Raw genomic sequence first — 13,640 nt, forward strand, 5'->3', positions numbered from 1 at the left:
GCTATCATCAGGTGAGTATGTCCGTAGGGAGAACACCACTAAGCCCACCACCTGCAGACCCAGATAACACCGAGCCATGTGGCACGCAGCAGGGCACTATCAGGTTATCTTGCTTGTGCCCAGTTTGTGTGTCTAAGCCCACGGCAGAACAAGGACATGCGGCATGTATATTAGCCCACCGTAGGGATGTCTGGAATCACATGCTGGTTGATCTTCCGCCTGAGTGGCAGGTCGGTTCAAAGCAGCAGTTGGCAGCAGAGAACAGAGGGAGCAGTATGTGATATACACATTTGAATAGTTTAAGAGAGACAGCAGACGCACTGCAGGATGCATCGGTTTTCCCATCTTTCCGTCTCTCCAGAAGCCCCCGTGTATTTAGCTACCATGGTGCTGACCACAGGAGAACATAAGCCACAGCGCCACACTCAAAGAGGGAATGTTTTCTTTCTCACCTTCGTATACCGTTATGCGGTATTAATCCCAAGAATTTAAGCAAAACGCTGTCTGAGCCACGGGGAAAGTTTAACTCGTGTTAAGAACAGCCTTAGGGTTTAAAAACCTGAGTATCGAAGTCAAGAAACTGATATTATCTGGTGTTCGATGCAAACGGGAGCCATCGAATACGCTAGTTCATAATATGCAAAATGGCTGTTCACAATTCAACTCTTTTTCAGTTTTCTATTAATTAGGTTGTGTGTGTTTCTTGAACCAGCTGCTAATAGGTTTAACAGTTTTGCATAAAGCTCCAAAACATGCTCTCTCATTGTGTTTGTTTGAAATGCCGCACGATGAACTGTTTTTTGAACAAGCCCTGTTCCTCTGTAGTTGCTCAGCATAGGAAGAGAAGAAAGCCTTCCTTTGTGAGTTGTGTCAGTTCTTGGTGGATAGAGGTATCCGAGCGTGCACCGAGCAGCTGGTTTCATTAACCTCCTGTCCAGCCGGGTGCCGGGGAGTGGTGGGCGCTGCCAATTTAAATGGTAGCCTTCTGAATATGCAGTCAAACGTGTATAATACTGACTGCAACTTATCTGTCATGCTCAGCTGTCTCCATTGCCCAATGCAATATGGTTTTATATGCCATTCTATTGAATCGATATGTCTGTGTGGATGGAACTGTATCTGATACACTGGAACAATGACACTGCAGTATATGGTGGCCTAAACCCAATTTTTAAATAAAAGAGCACCCTATTAGTGTCCTTCTGATAAAGCTCAAAGACATTTTTGAGCTTGCACACGAACCTGCTCATAAGGACAACGCTAACATGCCGTATGAATAATGTTTACCATCGTATTGTAGAAGGTAAGGACGTTATTAGTTTTGGACGAACTAGAATTTAAATCTGATCTCCCGGTACAGTTGTTGAGACATTTTACTTAAAGCCACAAATGTTAACTTCATAATGGCGCTACAGAAAAAGTCAGGGGATCACCAAAGTCATGAGGATTCATATGCTGTAACCATGAATGTCTAAACCAAAATGTAATTGGTGGTAGTATTTCAGTCTGGAACAATCATTTCCCAACTGTCTTTGCAACCTCTTGAGCAACGCTTCCAGCTTGGTCAAATGAATCAATCTGTCAATATCATAATTAAATGTTCTGTTTGTTTGTATTTCTCTACAGAGGGCAGACTTGGCAGTGGCTCCCTTTACCATCACCTATATGCGTGAAAAGGTCATCGACTTCACCAAGCCCTTCATGAACACGGGAATCAGCATCCTGTATCGCAAACCCAATGCCACCAACAACGGCTTCTTCTCCTTCCTGAACCCCATGACTCCTGACATCTGGGTCTACATCCTCCTAGCCTACCTGGGTGTTAGCTGTGTCCTCTTTGTCATTGCCAGGTAAGTCTGCAGGTTACTGTTAGTCCTATAGGTCCTGCCAACATTTCTCCTTCAGCTCTCTCAATGAGTAATTTCCTCATTGCAGGGATTCGAGTACACCAATTTCTCATATGGTGCTAGCTGCTAGGTAATGATCAAGGTATTAATCTTTGCGTGGGCTCTCTACAACCCAGCACGTAGAGGAGAAATAGGAAAAAAAAAGAAAACTTCAATTGAGTTGTAAAGTTTCCCTCAGTGTGCAATTTCATCTTTCCCGTGTGATGCCTTTGGAATTGGCGTAGCACATTTAATCGGTCGTTTAAAAAGAATAAATACTGGCTTAATGATCATATTCAGCAGTTCAAAGAAAAACAGTATACACATCGACGGAGGCTATATATAGTTGAACATAATTATTATCATAAACATTCATGGCAGTAACAAGTCATAAAAAGATTATGGATGGAGATTAGCTGTTTGATTGGCTCTCACTTGTAAATTTATTTTTGGCATGAATATGTTGAATATCCTCTAAGTAATATTGTGAGCGTTTCCTGCTGCTTTTCATTCAAAGTGGTGCTTTAGGAAGTTCTAGAAAGGGGCGCTGAAAGGAGTTGACTTGAGAGCAAACAGCTGCACTCCTCTATCCCCATTCGTTGTTTTGCGAGACCAACATAATTATGGAGTGGCTTCACATAAGTACAAAATCATCTTAAACTGTTGCATCAGATTTTTCGGAGAGGCCGTCATAGAGGGCTGAAAAGCCGCATCCCTGAAAGTGCATTGTGTGTGAGCATAAAACACACATTGTTGAACAAAGAAAAGGTTACTTTAAACGTTGGACAGAGGTGTCAAGGCATTAACAACAATGCCAGGCAGAAAACACTTTGGCTTTGAAAAGCAATGCTTCATCATAATAATCATGTTTTGAGGCGCATTCTCCACTGGACTCTTTTCAAAATCCTTTTTCATGTCGCTCCCCCCACTTTTTTTGACCAGGAAAATTGTGCAAACTATGCCACTGTTTAACAAGCTGTCAGAGTTTGGCTGGGAATGTGATTTGAGCTGTTGGCTTTGCTCTGATATTCTCCAAAGGTAGTCCAGTAAGCTGTGGACACAGAAAGCCTGCCTATGCAGTACTACAGAACATTTCAGAGCCTGTGGATGCAGACGTGCTCAACAAGCTAACTGAATGACCGAGCAGCTCAGAAAAATGGAACGCCAACAGTGGCAGTAGTCATTTTTATTTTTTATTTTGGAGATGGGATGATAAAAAGAAAGGGAATGCTATTTGGTTGAGTATATGGCATTTTGTTAGTAAAGCCTGGATAATCATAATTTTCTGTCTCTGTTTTCTGTCATTCTATTTATCCTACGCATATTTCAGTTCCATGGACAGGGAGCGGAGGTCTTGTTTGTATAAACTTCATAGGAAAAAAAAGGCCTGCATTGAGTTACATGCTTATATCTACAGTAGAAGGTTACCAACAAGTATTCAAAACCATTGGTGAAGACTGAGAAAAACCTTCTACTTAGTTAAAGTACTAATTCCACACCGGGAAACGAGCCGCATTCAAAATATTAAAGGTCACCTATTATACTGTTTTTCATCAATATATTACAGGTCTCAGATATATACAAACATGTCTCAGAAGTGTTTTGCTCGAAACACCAAACAGATCATTGCAGCATCCCATAATCCCCTCTGTTTCAGCCCCATTTCAAAAGTGCTGATTCTGTGTGTTACTTTAGATGAAAATAAGGAGCCCCTCCCCACGCCCCTCTGAGAGATATTTGGTTAAAAAGAACACAATGGTACTCTAGGAGTTGATTCAGGTGATAAGGTGGGGGGGTACCTTGATTGGTTATTGGCTAAGGCTGGCGTCACACTGTCCCGAAATTGACACCAGATGGACAAACGAATATGGCATTGTGAATTTTGCTCGAAGATGGCCCCGAACTTGGTCAACAGCCGAAGCAAGTACGATGCCTACAGAAGGCCACACGATGGCACCCGAACCACATACTCCGTCAGGTTATTTCCATAGCAACAACAACAACTTCCTGTCAACAGCGTAAACTCGCCTTCAAAATAAAAGCATCTAAATAAAACAGGAAGTTAACCTAAATGATACTTAAGACATGCAACGAAAGAAACAAAAACTATGTAATATCCTTTCCAGTTTCACAGAACACAAATTGTACTATAATACGATTGCATTGCGAGGGCTTCACGTAGTCGTGTTGCCTTCCTAAGACAATCAGGCCGCTTCTTGTTTCCTTCGTATTGTCTTTGTGAAGCGAAAAATGCCCGATGGCACCAATGATGACATGAAGTAAAGACGAAGATGACCCGATTTGACAAGATGCCCTCACGAAGGGCAAAATGACACACGAATTAAATAAGAAAATGAACCTTCGCAGGGTCTTTCGGCAATTTTTTGGCATGCCTAAGATTTTGCCACCGCTCACGAAGTTGCTGCCGGAGCCTGAGAAACTCCACCGGCGGTCATACGATGGCTTAAGATGCCCTCGAGAATGGCCCGATGTTACGATCGGAGCCGAATTTGAACATTTCCTTTATCGTGTGTCCATCGGGTGTCAATTTCGGGACAGTGTGACGCGGGCTTTATGGTTACACAAGCCAAGAAATCGTTATGACATCATAAAGTGGCCAACATCTGATCAGCTCATTTTCAGACAGGTTTCTATATAAATGGATCAGGACAAAAAGTAAGCAAAACTTTTTTCCTGAAACTTTCAGAATCTCTTTACACAGAGTCCCTAAAGTATATGAAGGAATACAGGAAGTGGGATTCAAATTGTATGTGCACACTGTACTCGCGGTCCACAGCTAATAGTGTTGTTTTAGCAGACAGTTTTGCAAGAGGTTACTCAGCAGGCAGTCTGACGCAAGCCTGTGGCTCTAATTGCCGACACAGCCTTTCTAGAAATTAGCAAAGAACCAGGAGTTATTAAATCAGCAGCGGTAAATCGTCTGGGTAGAAAATGGCCTCAAAGTAGTGAAGATACACTTTTCTCTTTCTGGATTTGAGGCTTCTTTGAGTGCAGTTTTTGACCAGTTTGAAATGCACAGAAAGTCTTTCCATGCCTCTTTACTTTCACACATTTTTTGACCACAGCTTTCAATTCAACATTGAAGTAAAAGTAAATGAGACTGAAGGAATGAATTGAAATAGCAGGGAGAACCAACAGCTGCCAAATAACTTTCTGATGCCTGCAAACGTTCTGAAGGGAATGATTGCGACAAGTAACACTAATGAGTATGTTTTTTTTTTTTAAATGCACAAGATATAAAACATTTAGCAAAAGCACCCACTGTTTTTGTCCATCAGTTTTGATGTCTGAGTGCGAAGCTGAGAGGAGAAATGCTTGAATGATGGCTGGAATAGACTTCATTTTAAGGCAGTTTTATGATTAACCATCAGTCCTGTTTGGTGTCTGATTAAAAATACTGCTGGCATATTCAAAACTATTCCTGCAGCATGTAATTAGATTGAAGTGTATCTATCTCTCACAATATAAATTGCAGCTGATTAAATCTTTCTAGGGATTTCTACGGTCTTCTAAGGGAGAATGTGCACTCGAGGATTCACCATTGTGGGCTCCAGTTTCGTGGACCATTTAGTTACTTATCTGTTATATTTATTTTATGCCATAACCACTTCTCATCAAAGATAGAGATGTCCCATGTTCCCACGGGGATACTTTCTGGAGTTTAAGGGATCCAATTGTACTCAGCAGAGCAGCCAGAAAAAAAGATTTTCCACATAACATTTTGTTTAAATGGGGAAAGTAGTGACATTTAGCATGTTCTATCTCAGAATCTGCCTCTGACATACAATCATTTCCCGCAGGTGTCAAACTAAATGGCAGAGATATCGAGAGACCTTATGGTTTCATGTGACTTTAGAAAGGAGTTTTTAATGCCTCAAACATGACCTTGTATTTCCTCTGAAGAATTGGGTTATTGTGCCTTTGGTCATCTTCAAGAAAAACCATTAAGAAATAGTTGAGAGGGTTTCTGAGGGGAAGCTAAACCAGGACCAGTTGATTCGAACATGTTTTGATTTGTCTAGTCAAAGTCAACTTTACTGTCAATCTTCCAGTTTCTGTGTACAGACAGAGAGATCGAAATACCGTTTCCCACAACCCCGAATATAAAACAAATGTATATAAATATAACAATAGTTTTGACCAGGGAAAATAGTGCATGTGAACATCTTCAAATGCACAGTGGTGGTTGGTAAAATTGTGTGGCAATGTTTTTGACGCTAACATTGGATTAGAAGATTATGTTAAATACAAAGGCTGTTGCACATTGAGATGAAACCACAGAAAACCATCACCCACTTCCCCTCAGCTTCTTAATGCATTTCAGCACGTTTTGGTGTTCATGGCCCATAGCTTTAATGTGAGGGGTTCACTTCTACTGCTCCCATCAATTGTGTTTCCAGCAGCAGCAGGCAGCTGTTTTCAGTGAACAAACCTACCATTCTATGACTGCCCCACGCCCAACAGCAGACTAACCACTAATACCTCATTCACACCAGCGGTGTTTCAGGGCCGGGTTCGGAGCTGGAGCTTGAAAAGCACCGGGTTTTCCTGTTCACACCGCGGCGGAGCAGCCTCTTAGCTCCGGAATCCGGTTCATTTCGAGCACCAAAAAATTGTCCGGCCAGAGCAAAAGCACCACATACGTCACGCTTACGTGGAGGCATGCAAGCAAACGGTTACGTCATGACACAAACGATGACGCAATGACGCAGCACCAGTCGGACTCTGGGCGGTGTGAAAAGAGCCGGAGCTAAACCGAAGAACCGGTTCTGAACCTGAAAAGCTCTAGCACGGAGCTTGAACCGGAGTTGCGTTGGTGTGAATGAGGTATGTCTGGTGAACATAGTGGAGTATGTACCAGCTAAAGAGCCAGATATTATATCTATGATAATGAGTGTTGTAGTTTATTAGGTTGCCACAATCTCTCCATGAATGCTTGTGTTTCTTTGTATTTACATGCAATAGGAAACAGTTGTTGTGACGTTTTGCCGGAACAACTTTCTAAAGTTTCTCAAGGTTATATATTCAGCCTGTAAGAGTAACAAATTAGTTTCACAACCTATTTTTGCTAGAGCTGCTGCTCTACTGAACTCCTCAATACCTCAGTGTTGTTACTGGAAACCACAGATGGAACGGTAAAATAGCAGTAACTCTCAAAATAGCTGTCATGCTAATATGATTCTGTTTTTGAGGTTTTTCTTGAGGAAGGAATGGTGCTCCAGAAGCATACATAAGATGTTATTCTTTCAGAACGTATAACCCAAAAACTGCTTTCCAACTTCCTGTCTCGTTCCCAGGTTTAGCCCGTATGAGTGGTACGACGCCCATCCCTGCAACCCAGGATCAGATGTGGTGGAGAACAACTTCACCCTCTTCAACAGCTTCTGGTTTGGAGTCGGCTCCTTAATGCAACAAGGTACTGCGGCACACACATCCTCTTCCCTGTCAGAAACAATACCGTCACACCACCTCACTTTTCCGCTTGCTCCCTTTTCTCTGCCTCTTTAACTGACAAGCTCCATGATTTCCATTCCCTGACTGTTTCATAAGACATTTACCTGTCAAGAACAACAGCAGAGCTCAGCTTTACATGACAAAGGAAGGCTGTTGTCACCTACCTGCTGTTTAAAATGGGAAGAGTAGGTGCCAGGCACTTGTCAGAGATTGTCAGGTAAGGACGGAAAACATTGCTGCATTTATTTGCCCATAAGGCAGTCACTGGCCCTATTCAAGAGCTTTCTAAGGGTTGGGACGCAAAGGGTAAGTTGAGGAACATGTTTGACAAATGCCAGCTGTCAGCCACGGTAGAGCGGTCTGGTGTGATATTTCAGCGCTGTACGACTTGCTCGCTGTAGAAAATCCATATGCCTCATTGTCCAACAAGTAGCCTACCAAATAAATGTCACATCAATGTAACATTTTGAAACCAGTCAAAACAGGAAGTGACTGCTTCTTTTAGCACACAGGTTCAATCTTTATCACTAGACCTGCTACCACTGCAGATTTAATTCTACAAATAGATCTTCACTTGTCTGGTGTCGCTTAAAGGACTTGAGTAAACTAATGAAGGCCCAGACATGACATAATGAAGTCAACTGTGGGGGGAAAGAGTCCTGAGTAATAAAATGCTTAACCTCAAAGTAATAAGGCAAATCAAGGAGGCTCGGTAGTGGATCTTTGCCCGTAAGGATAGCAAACACATTGAGCAATTCATTAAGGGAGCGTGGCAGCACTCTTATAAAAATGCATAGCAGCGCCGACAAATTACCCGTGCAGGCAGAGATCTGCAACTGTAGCATCAAAGTGCCAGGAGGGAAAAGATGGAATCAAATCAAAATGAACTAGTTAGTAGTCTGTATTATTCCAGCTAAACTGTGGAGAATTCCCTATTATAATTTGTATCATGCTCAGCAGGGCTCTCTGTCAAAGCCTGAACTCTAGTGTGACTCATATGTGGAGGTTACTGCAATTAAACAAGTCCCTGCACAGGAATGTGGGAGTTATGTTAAAATGTGTCACACAATGCTTGATAGATAAAGAAAATGTTAGTACATATCATGATCACAAAAAAAAAATGGTGTCCCTCAACTATGATCTCAATGTTCATTTTAAAGCACAGTAAAATGTGTAATTCAATCAGAATTACACGAAGAAAAATATTGTTTTTCTTTGTTATAGTTCCCTGAATAAAGAGGTTTGAATTGGGATATTGAAATACACTTATAGTTCATGTTTGAGTTCTGTTGCAAGTTTATCGTCGTTATGATACATGTATATATGATGCACTTTTTGCAAACGTTTTTTTTGTAATTCTTTATTTATTTGGGGTCACATTATACTAAAAGTGCAGTTTTGCAAATCATATATTTTTAGAGACCCGAAAATGACAAATGAAATACCGAATAAAATGTGTAAAATAAAATGAAAACGCAAAACTGTTTCTACATGTTTTTTTAAACTAAGTATTGTGAAAAAAGGATCTTGTTAATAATCCTCTACATATACCTTCTAAGAGTTTAAAATGGACAGACTGACTCTGGCTTTGGGCGACACCCATTTGGGCTGCAGCAGCGAGGAATATGTTGTCTGTGTCACAGAAACAGACATCCTCCGCTTGTCTGCCAAACACAGTGACAGAAGCTGAGATGGAAGCCATTTCTTTGACATGTTTAAAATGCAAATGGACGTCTTTGAGGAGATCCGAAAAAAAATAAAAAATCTACCAGCTTGTCTGTGGGAGGAAGGTGTCATCGCCAAGACAAAGGAGGCAAAATATGAGGAGGTGCAGAAGCAAACACTTTGTGTACTTCAAATGCCTTCCTGGGGGTCTCAGTAGGCTGTTGCTCACAACAAACATATGTCTGATCATTTTGTGTAAAATTGGTTTCCCCACATAAAATAATTTTAGAAAGTGTCTTTGATTTACAAGTTGACTTATTCCAAATGTTCTTGATTTTCTAGAACATATTTCGTCTCAATATTTCCAAGATGCATGGTCTGAGGCATAACAACATTGTGTTCGTTATGCAAAAGCTAATCTGTGCTGACTTGTTGTCTCTGATTAAGAAACTGCAGTTGTGACTTTGCCCCTTTTTGAGATTCAGATCAAGATTTACTTGCAATTGAATAAACATTTCCGTTCACAAGTGTCATTATTTAAAAGCAATTAACAACAAGTAGAAGCCTCAAGCAAGGAAAGAGGGTTTTTGTGCTATGACTTCACACAGGGAATGCTAAGTGCAGGTAATCATTCTCATGGGAAGGTGTAGCTCTCTCGTGGTAAGGTGAGGCATTGCTAGTGGGGGAAAACACTACAGGAAACCAGGACATGGTGTGTGGAACAATGCACTTCTAAATCTACAGGGAACTGATTTCTTCTTTGTCAGACTGACTGATTCAAAAGCATCATTAGGTACAAGATCATCTGTGAATGTATTCAAAAGGGAGAATTGCAGTCACAGTGACTTCTTTATGGGCTTTTTTAAAGAAATGTATTTGCATGGATATAGACATTGTGTTTCCATTATACTTACATTAACTTCCTTATTGAATATAGTCAGTATTCAGATATGTCGCAAAAAGTAGTAACACACAAAAATAGTTTTAAATGCAACCTCAGTCGATATAAGGTTTTAAAAACGATGGGGTTTCGTCTAATGCTGGTTAATTTAAGCATTACAGAGAAAAACTGTTGAAATCAACTGAAATAGAAATTGCCCAAAATCATGTTTCACATCGATGCATAAATCATACTGTACGACTGAACAGATCTAAAAGAACTTAAAAATGCAACAGTATCGTTTTTAAATCTTAACTAAAAGAATATTTCCATTTAAATTCAAGTCTACTTTTGTATATATTCAAAAAAGAAGCTCCCTAAAGCACTTTGAAGCAAGTGAACATTGAGTTAAGATTTTGTGAAATGCCTTTCCAAGCCATCTCATGAGAGATTAGGTTTTTATAAATACTGACTAAAAGGATGGGGAGGTTTCGTACCACCGCTATAATAAGAGTGAAAGCCGGAGTAGGCATACCTCATATTAAAAATGTTTGTATTTTAAGTAAAAAATGTACAACATGACATTAAAGCAATGGTTGTTACTTAGTGCAGGATGTTTATAGTTGTTTTGGTGGACAAGCTCATTAGCATATGGAGCTAACAATATATTTAATTGCTTGTTTTCCATTTCCAACTAATATTTTGTATGCTCTAGTCTAGAGTGCCTTTCAAAAAAGCTCAATTTTAGGAATATGCTTATTGACTTTATTTCTGATAGTTATAGGAGAAGAATAAGCACTCTCATAGCTGTCAGGTAATGCAAAGTGTGTGCCAGCAGTCATTAGCTTAGCCATTTTGTTAATCCAACAGTTTTTGTCTTGTATATTTATCAGTGACCTTTTGAAGCTATCTTTATTCGAACAACATGGCATAATAAACTTTATTATTTGTGATTAATAGTACATTTATTTACCTAGTCACAATATTAAAAAGTTCTATTTTTAACACAAATCCCACAAAGAAACCTAACCTTCATTGTTTTGTATATTCTATGTATAGACTTTCTTTGAGGCATCTATTTACTGCATTAATGTGAATGAGCAGTGCAGCAGTCAGGGAGATGGATGTGATGTTTGGGTTACTGAAATAGTATCAGTGCCGCCTCCCTCAAACATTTATTTCCTTAGTTTACAATATATGTCAAAAGAATGCTCGGCATATTGACACCATTTTATTTCCCTGGCACCACATGACTGATCTGCTTTTTATATTTATTAGTCCTCTGATGCCGCATATACTGTTCCCTGCTGACAACAACACTTTATAGTCTGGAATTCAATTGAGTTACCCCTCGCTTCACTTTTTTGTGCAACCAGAGAATGCATCTTGATCTTCCCCTTTGTGAAGTCATAGTGAATTAAGAGATACAACTGTCTTCCCTTGTCTGCAACCATGAGAGTGTTTGTCAAACCACAAAGGCCATATCCAATCAAATTTGGTAGAAGAGGTTAAAGAGCCCCCCCCCCCCCCCCCCCCGTCTGTGGGCTTGTTACTTGTTAGAATTGCCCTCATAAATCTTCTCACTAAAGTAAAAGCGTGCACAGAGCGCAAGGGTATTTTAAAGGTTGTCAAAGATGAGATATAAAGTAACTTTCACACCCGTCAGTGAGCCCTTGACAACATAGTATTTACTCGGCAGAGGACCCCTGAAAGTCAAGACTGATGTGGAGGTGTACGTCAGTCTGGCTCTGTTCCATGTCTTTATTTATATTCTTCTGAGTTGTTTACAAAATATATTATTGTGTACATCTGGTTAACGTGATCAGCTCTGAAATGACAGGAAACTATTTCCAGTCTAACAGTTTGAGATACATAGGATATGTCTTCTGGTTTATCAAGACTAATTCCAGCTTCGATATATTCACACGCAATTGTATAATTCATTACAAGATATATCTAAATGAATAACTTAATGAGTACATAGGGAGCTGGTTTAGTTATTAAGGTCAAATTAAAATGCTTACATGAGCTGAAAACATTTGTTGTACCTACTAGGGCTGTGCAATTAATCATCTTTTAAATCGCAATTATGATTGTGGCCTGCCACAATTCCAAAAACAACATAATCGAAAAAAATGATTGCTTTGCTTTGCTAGGTTGTGACAGCGCACTAGAACATATTTGATCTATTTTTTTTTTGTGTAATTTATATTTATTTATCATATTTATATATGTTTAGTACTGGAAGTGTGCTCTAAAATATTTGTTGATCTTGTTTATTGGTATTTTTTATATTATTTATTTAAATGTATCATTTATTTTATTTATTTCTGTATTGGTTTTTCAGTTGAATTATACGTTCAGGGTAATCGACAGTTAAAAAGATACTATTCAAATTATTATTTGTTTTAAAGTTCAATAAGTGGATGTTTTCAAAGTCAATGAATAATCGTATGTAATAATCGTGATGTCAATTATTGACCAAAAATAATCGTGATTAGGATTTTTGCAATAATCGAGCAGTACCTACTATAGGAGCCTGAGAAACACCGTGTACTGATCTGATGTGCCCATGCTGAGTTTTTAGCTTACAGTTTAGCTAAACTGCCAAACTGGCTTCATTTTCTGTTTCATCGCTAACAGTGCCTTGATCAACTGCAGTGGCACTGCCAAACACATTTGCAGGCTAATTAACAAAAACGCAAGCGATCCTGTTTCCTGCATTTGTTTAATATGGTTACAGTGTTGGCAGGTACACATTTATCTAAAAGATAATTGCTTAATAGTCTCTCTCTGTTCGTGTTGCTTTCAGGCTCAGAACTGATGCCCAAAGCCCTGTCCACCAGGATCATCGGGGGGATCTGGTGGTTCTTCACACTCATCATCATATCCTCGTACACTGCTAATCTAGCAGCCTTTCTCACTGTGGAGAGAATGGACTCGCCTGTGGACTCAGCCGATGACATCGCTAAGCAGACCAAGATTGAGTATGGTGTGGTGAAGGATGGAGCAACCATGACTTTCTTCAAGGTACAGTAAACACTCTCTCAATATATATCTATTCAACAATGTCTTTCTTCAAGGTACAGTAAACACAATAAAGGATAGTCATGATGAGATTAAGGTATTTTTATCATTTTGAAGGCGTTATTCACAAAAAACAAATTACTGATGGTACTGTTCAGGTATAGTGTAACAATTGTCAAACAATATAGTCACTTCAATTGGTTTCATTATATACTTCAGTTTGAAAACAGTCATACTGCAGCTGAAACATGCCACATTATGTACAATACAAATAATGCTGTAGAATGTTTGTGTTTACAAATGAGGCAGAAGACCTCAAGTTTTAAGACGACTGTCAAAAAATATTACTGTATATGTTAGGAATGTTTCAAAAGGGAAAAAAAAAATCTCTATATAGGAGTAACCGTATATATATATCATTTTTTTTCTTCCAGTTAGATCCTAATTCCCACAGCAAAGGCAAATTCTTCATCGTCTTTGCTTCTCAACACTGTTTGATGTGTTTCTCCATAATGATTTTTTTATTCCAAAGTTTCAGCATTGCCTGCAGGGCCTTTGACTTATTATTTTGAGCTTTGCTTTAGATGGTGCTTACTGTGGAGCTGAATAACATAGTTACAGTATCTCCCAGTGAGAGAATGAAAACCCTGCACATTTCTATTGAAGGCAGTCCATAAGTTTATGACATTCCATAGAGCAAGAAAGCA

General features: G+C 39.5%; 1 protein-coding gene across 1 annotated transcript in view; it reads left to right on the forward strand.

Moving 5' to 3' along the window:
* grik3 (glutamate ionotropic receptor kainate type subunit 3) overlaps positions 1-12,945 on the forward strand; it is a gene marked incomplete at its 3' end in the record, with an annotated part of 91,163 nt that extends 78,218 nt beyond the window's left edge. Inside the window, exons 11-13 of the mRNA XM_079640927.1 lie at positions 1,627-1,850; positions 7,205-7,323; positions 12,719-12,945. Coding sequence (XP_079497053.1) covers positions 1,627-1,850; positions 7,205-7,323; positions 12,719-12,945 — 570 coding nt within the window. The remainder of the gene's footprint in view (positions 1-1,626; positions 1,851-7,204; positions 7,324-12,718) is intronic.
* Between the last annotated feature and the right edge of the window lie 695 nt (positions 12,946-13,640).

The sequence above is a fragment of the Notothenia rossii genome (assembly GCF_949606895.1).
Source record: "Notothenia rossii genome assembly, chromosome: 7".
Taxonomy (NCBI): Eukaryota; Metazoa; Chordata; class Actinopteri; order Perciformes; family Nototheniidae; genus Notothenia; species Notothenia rossii.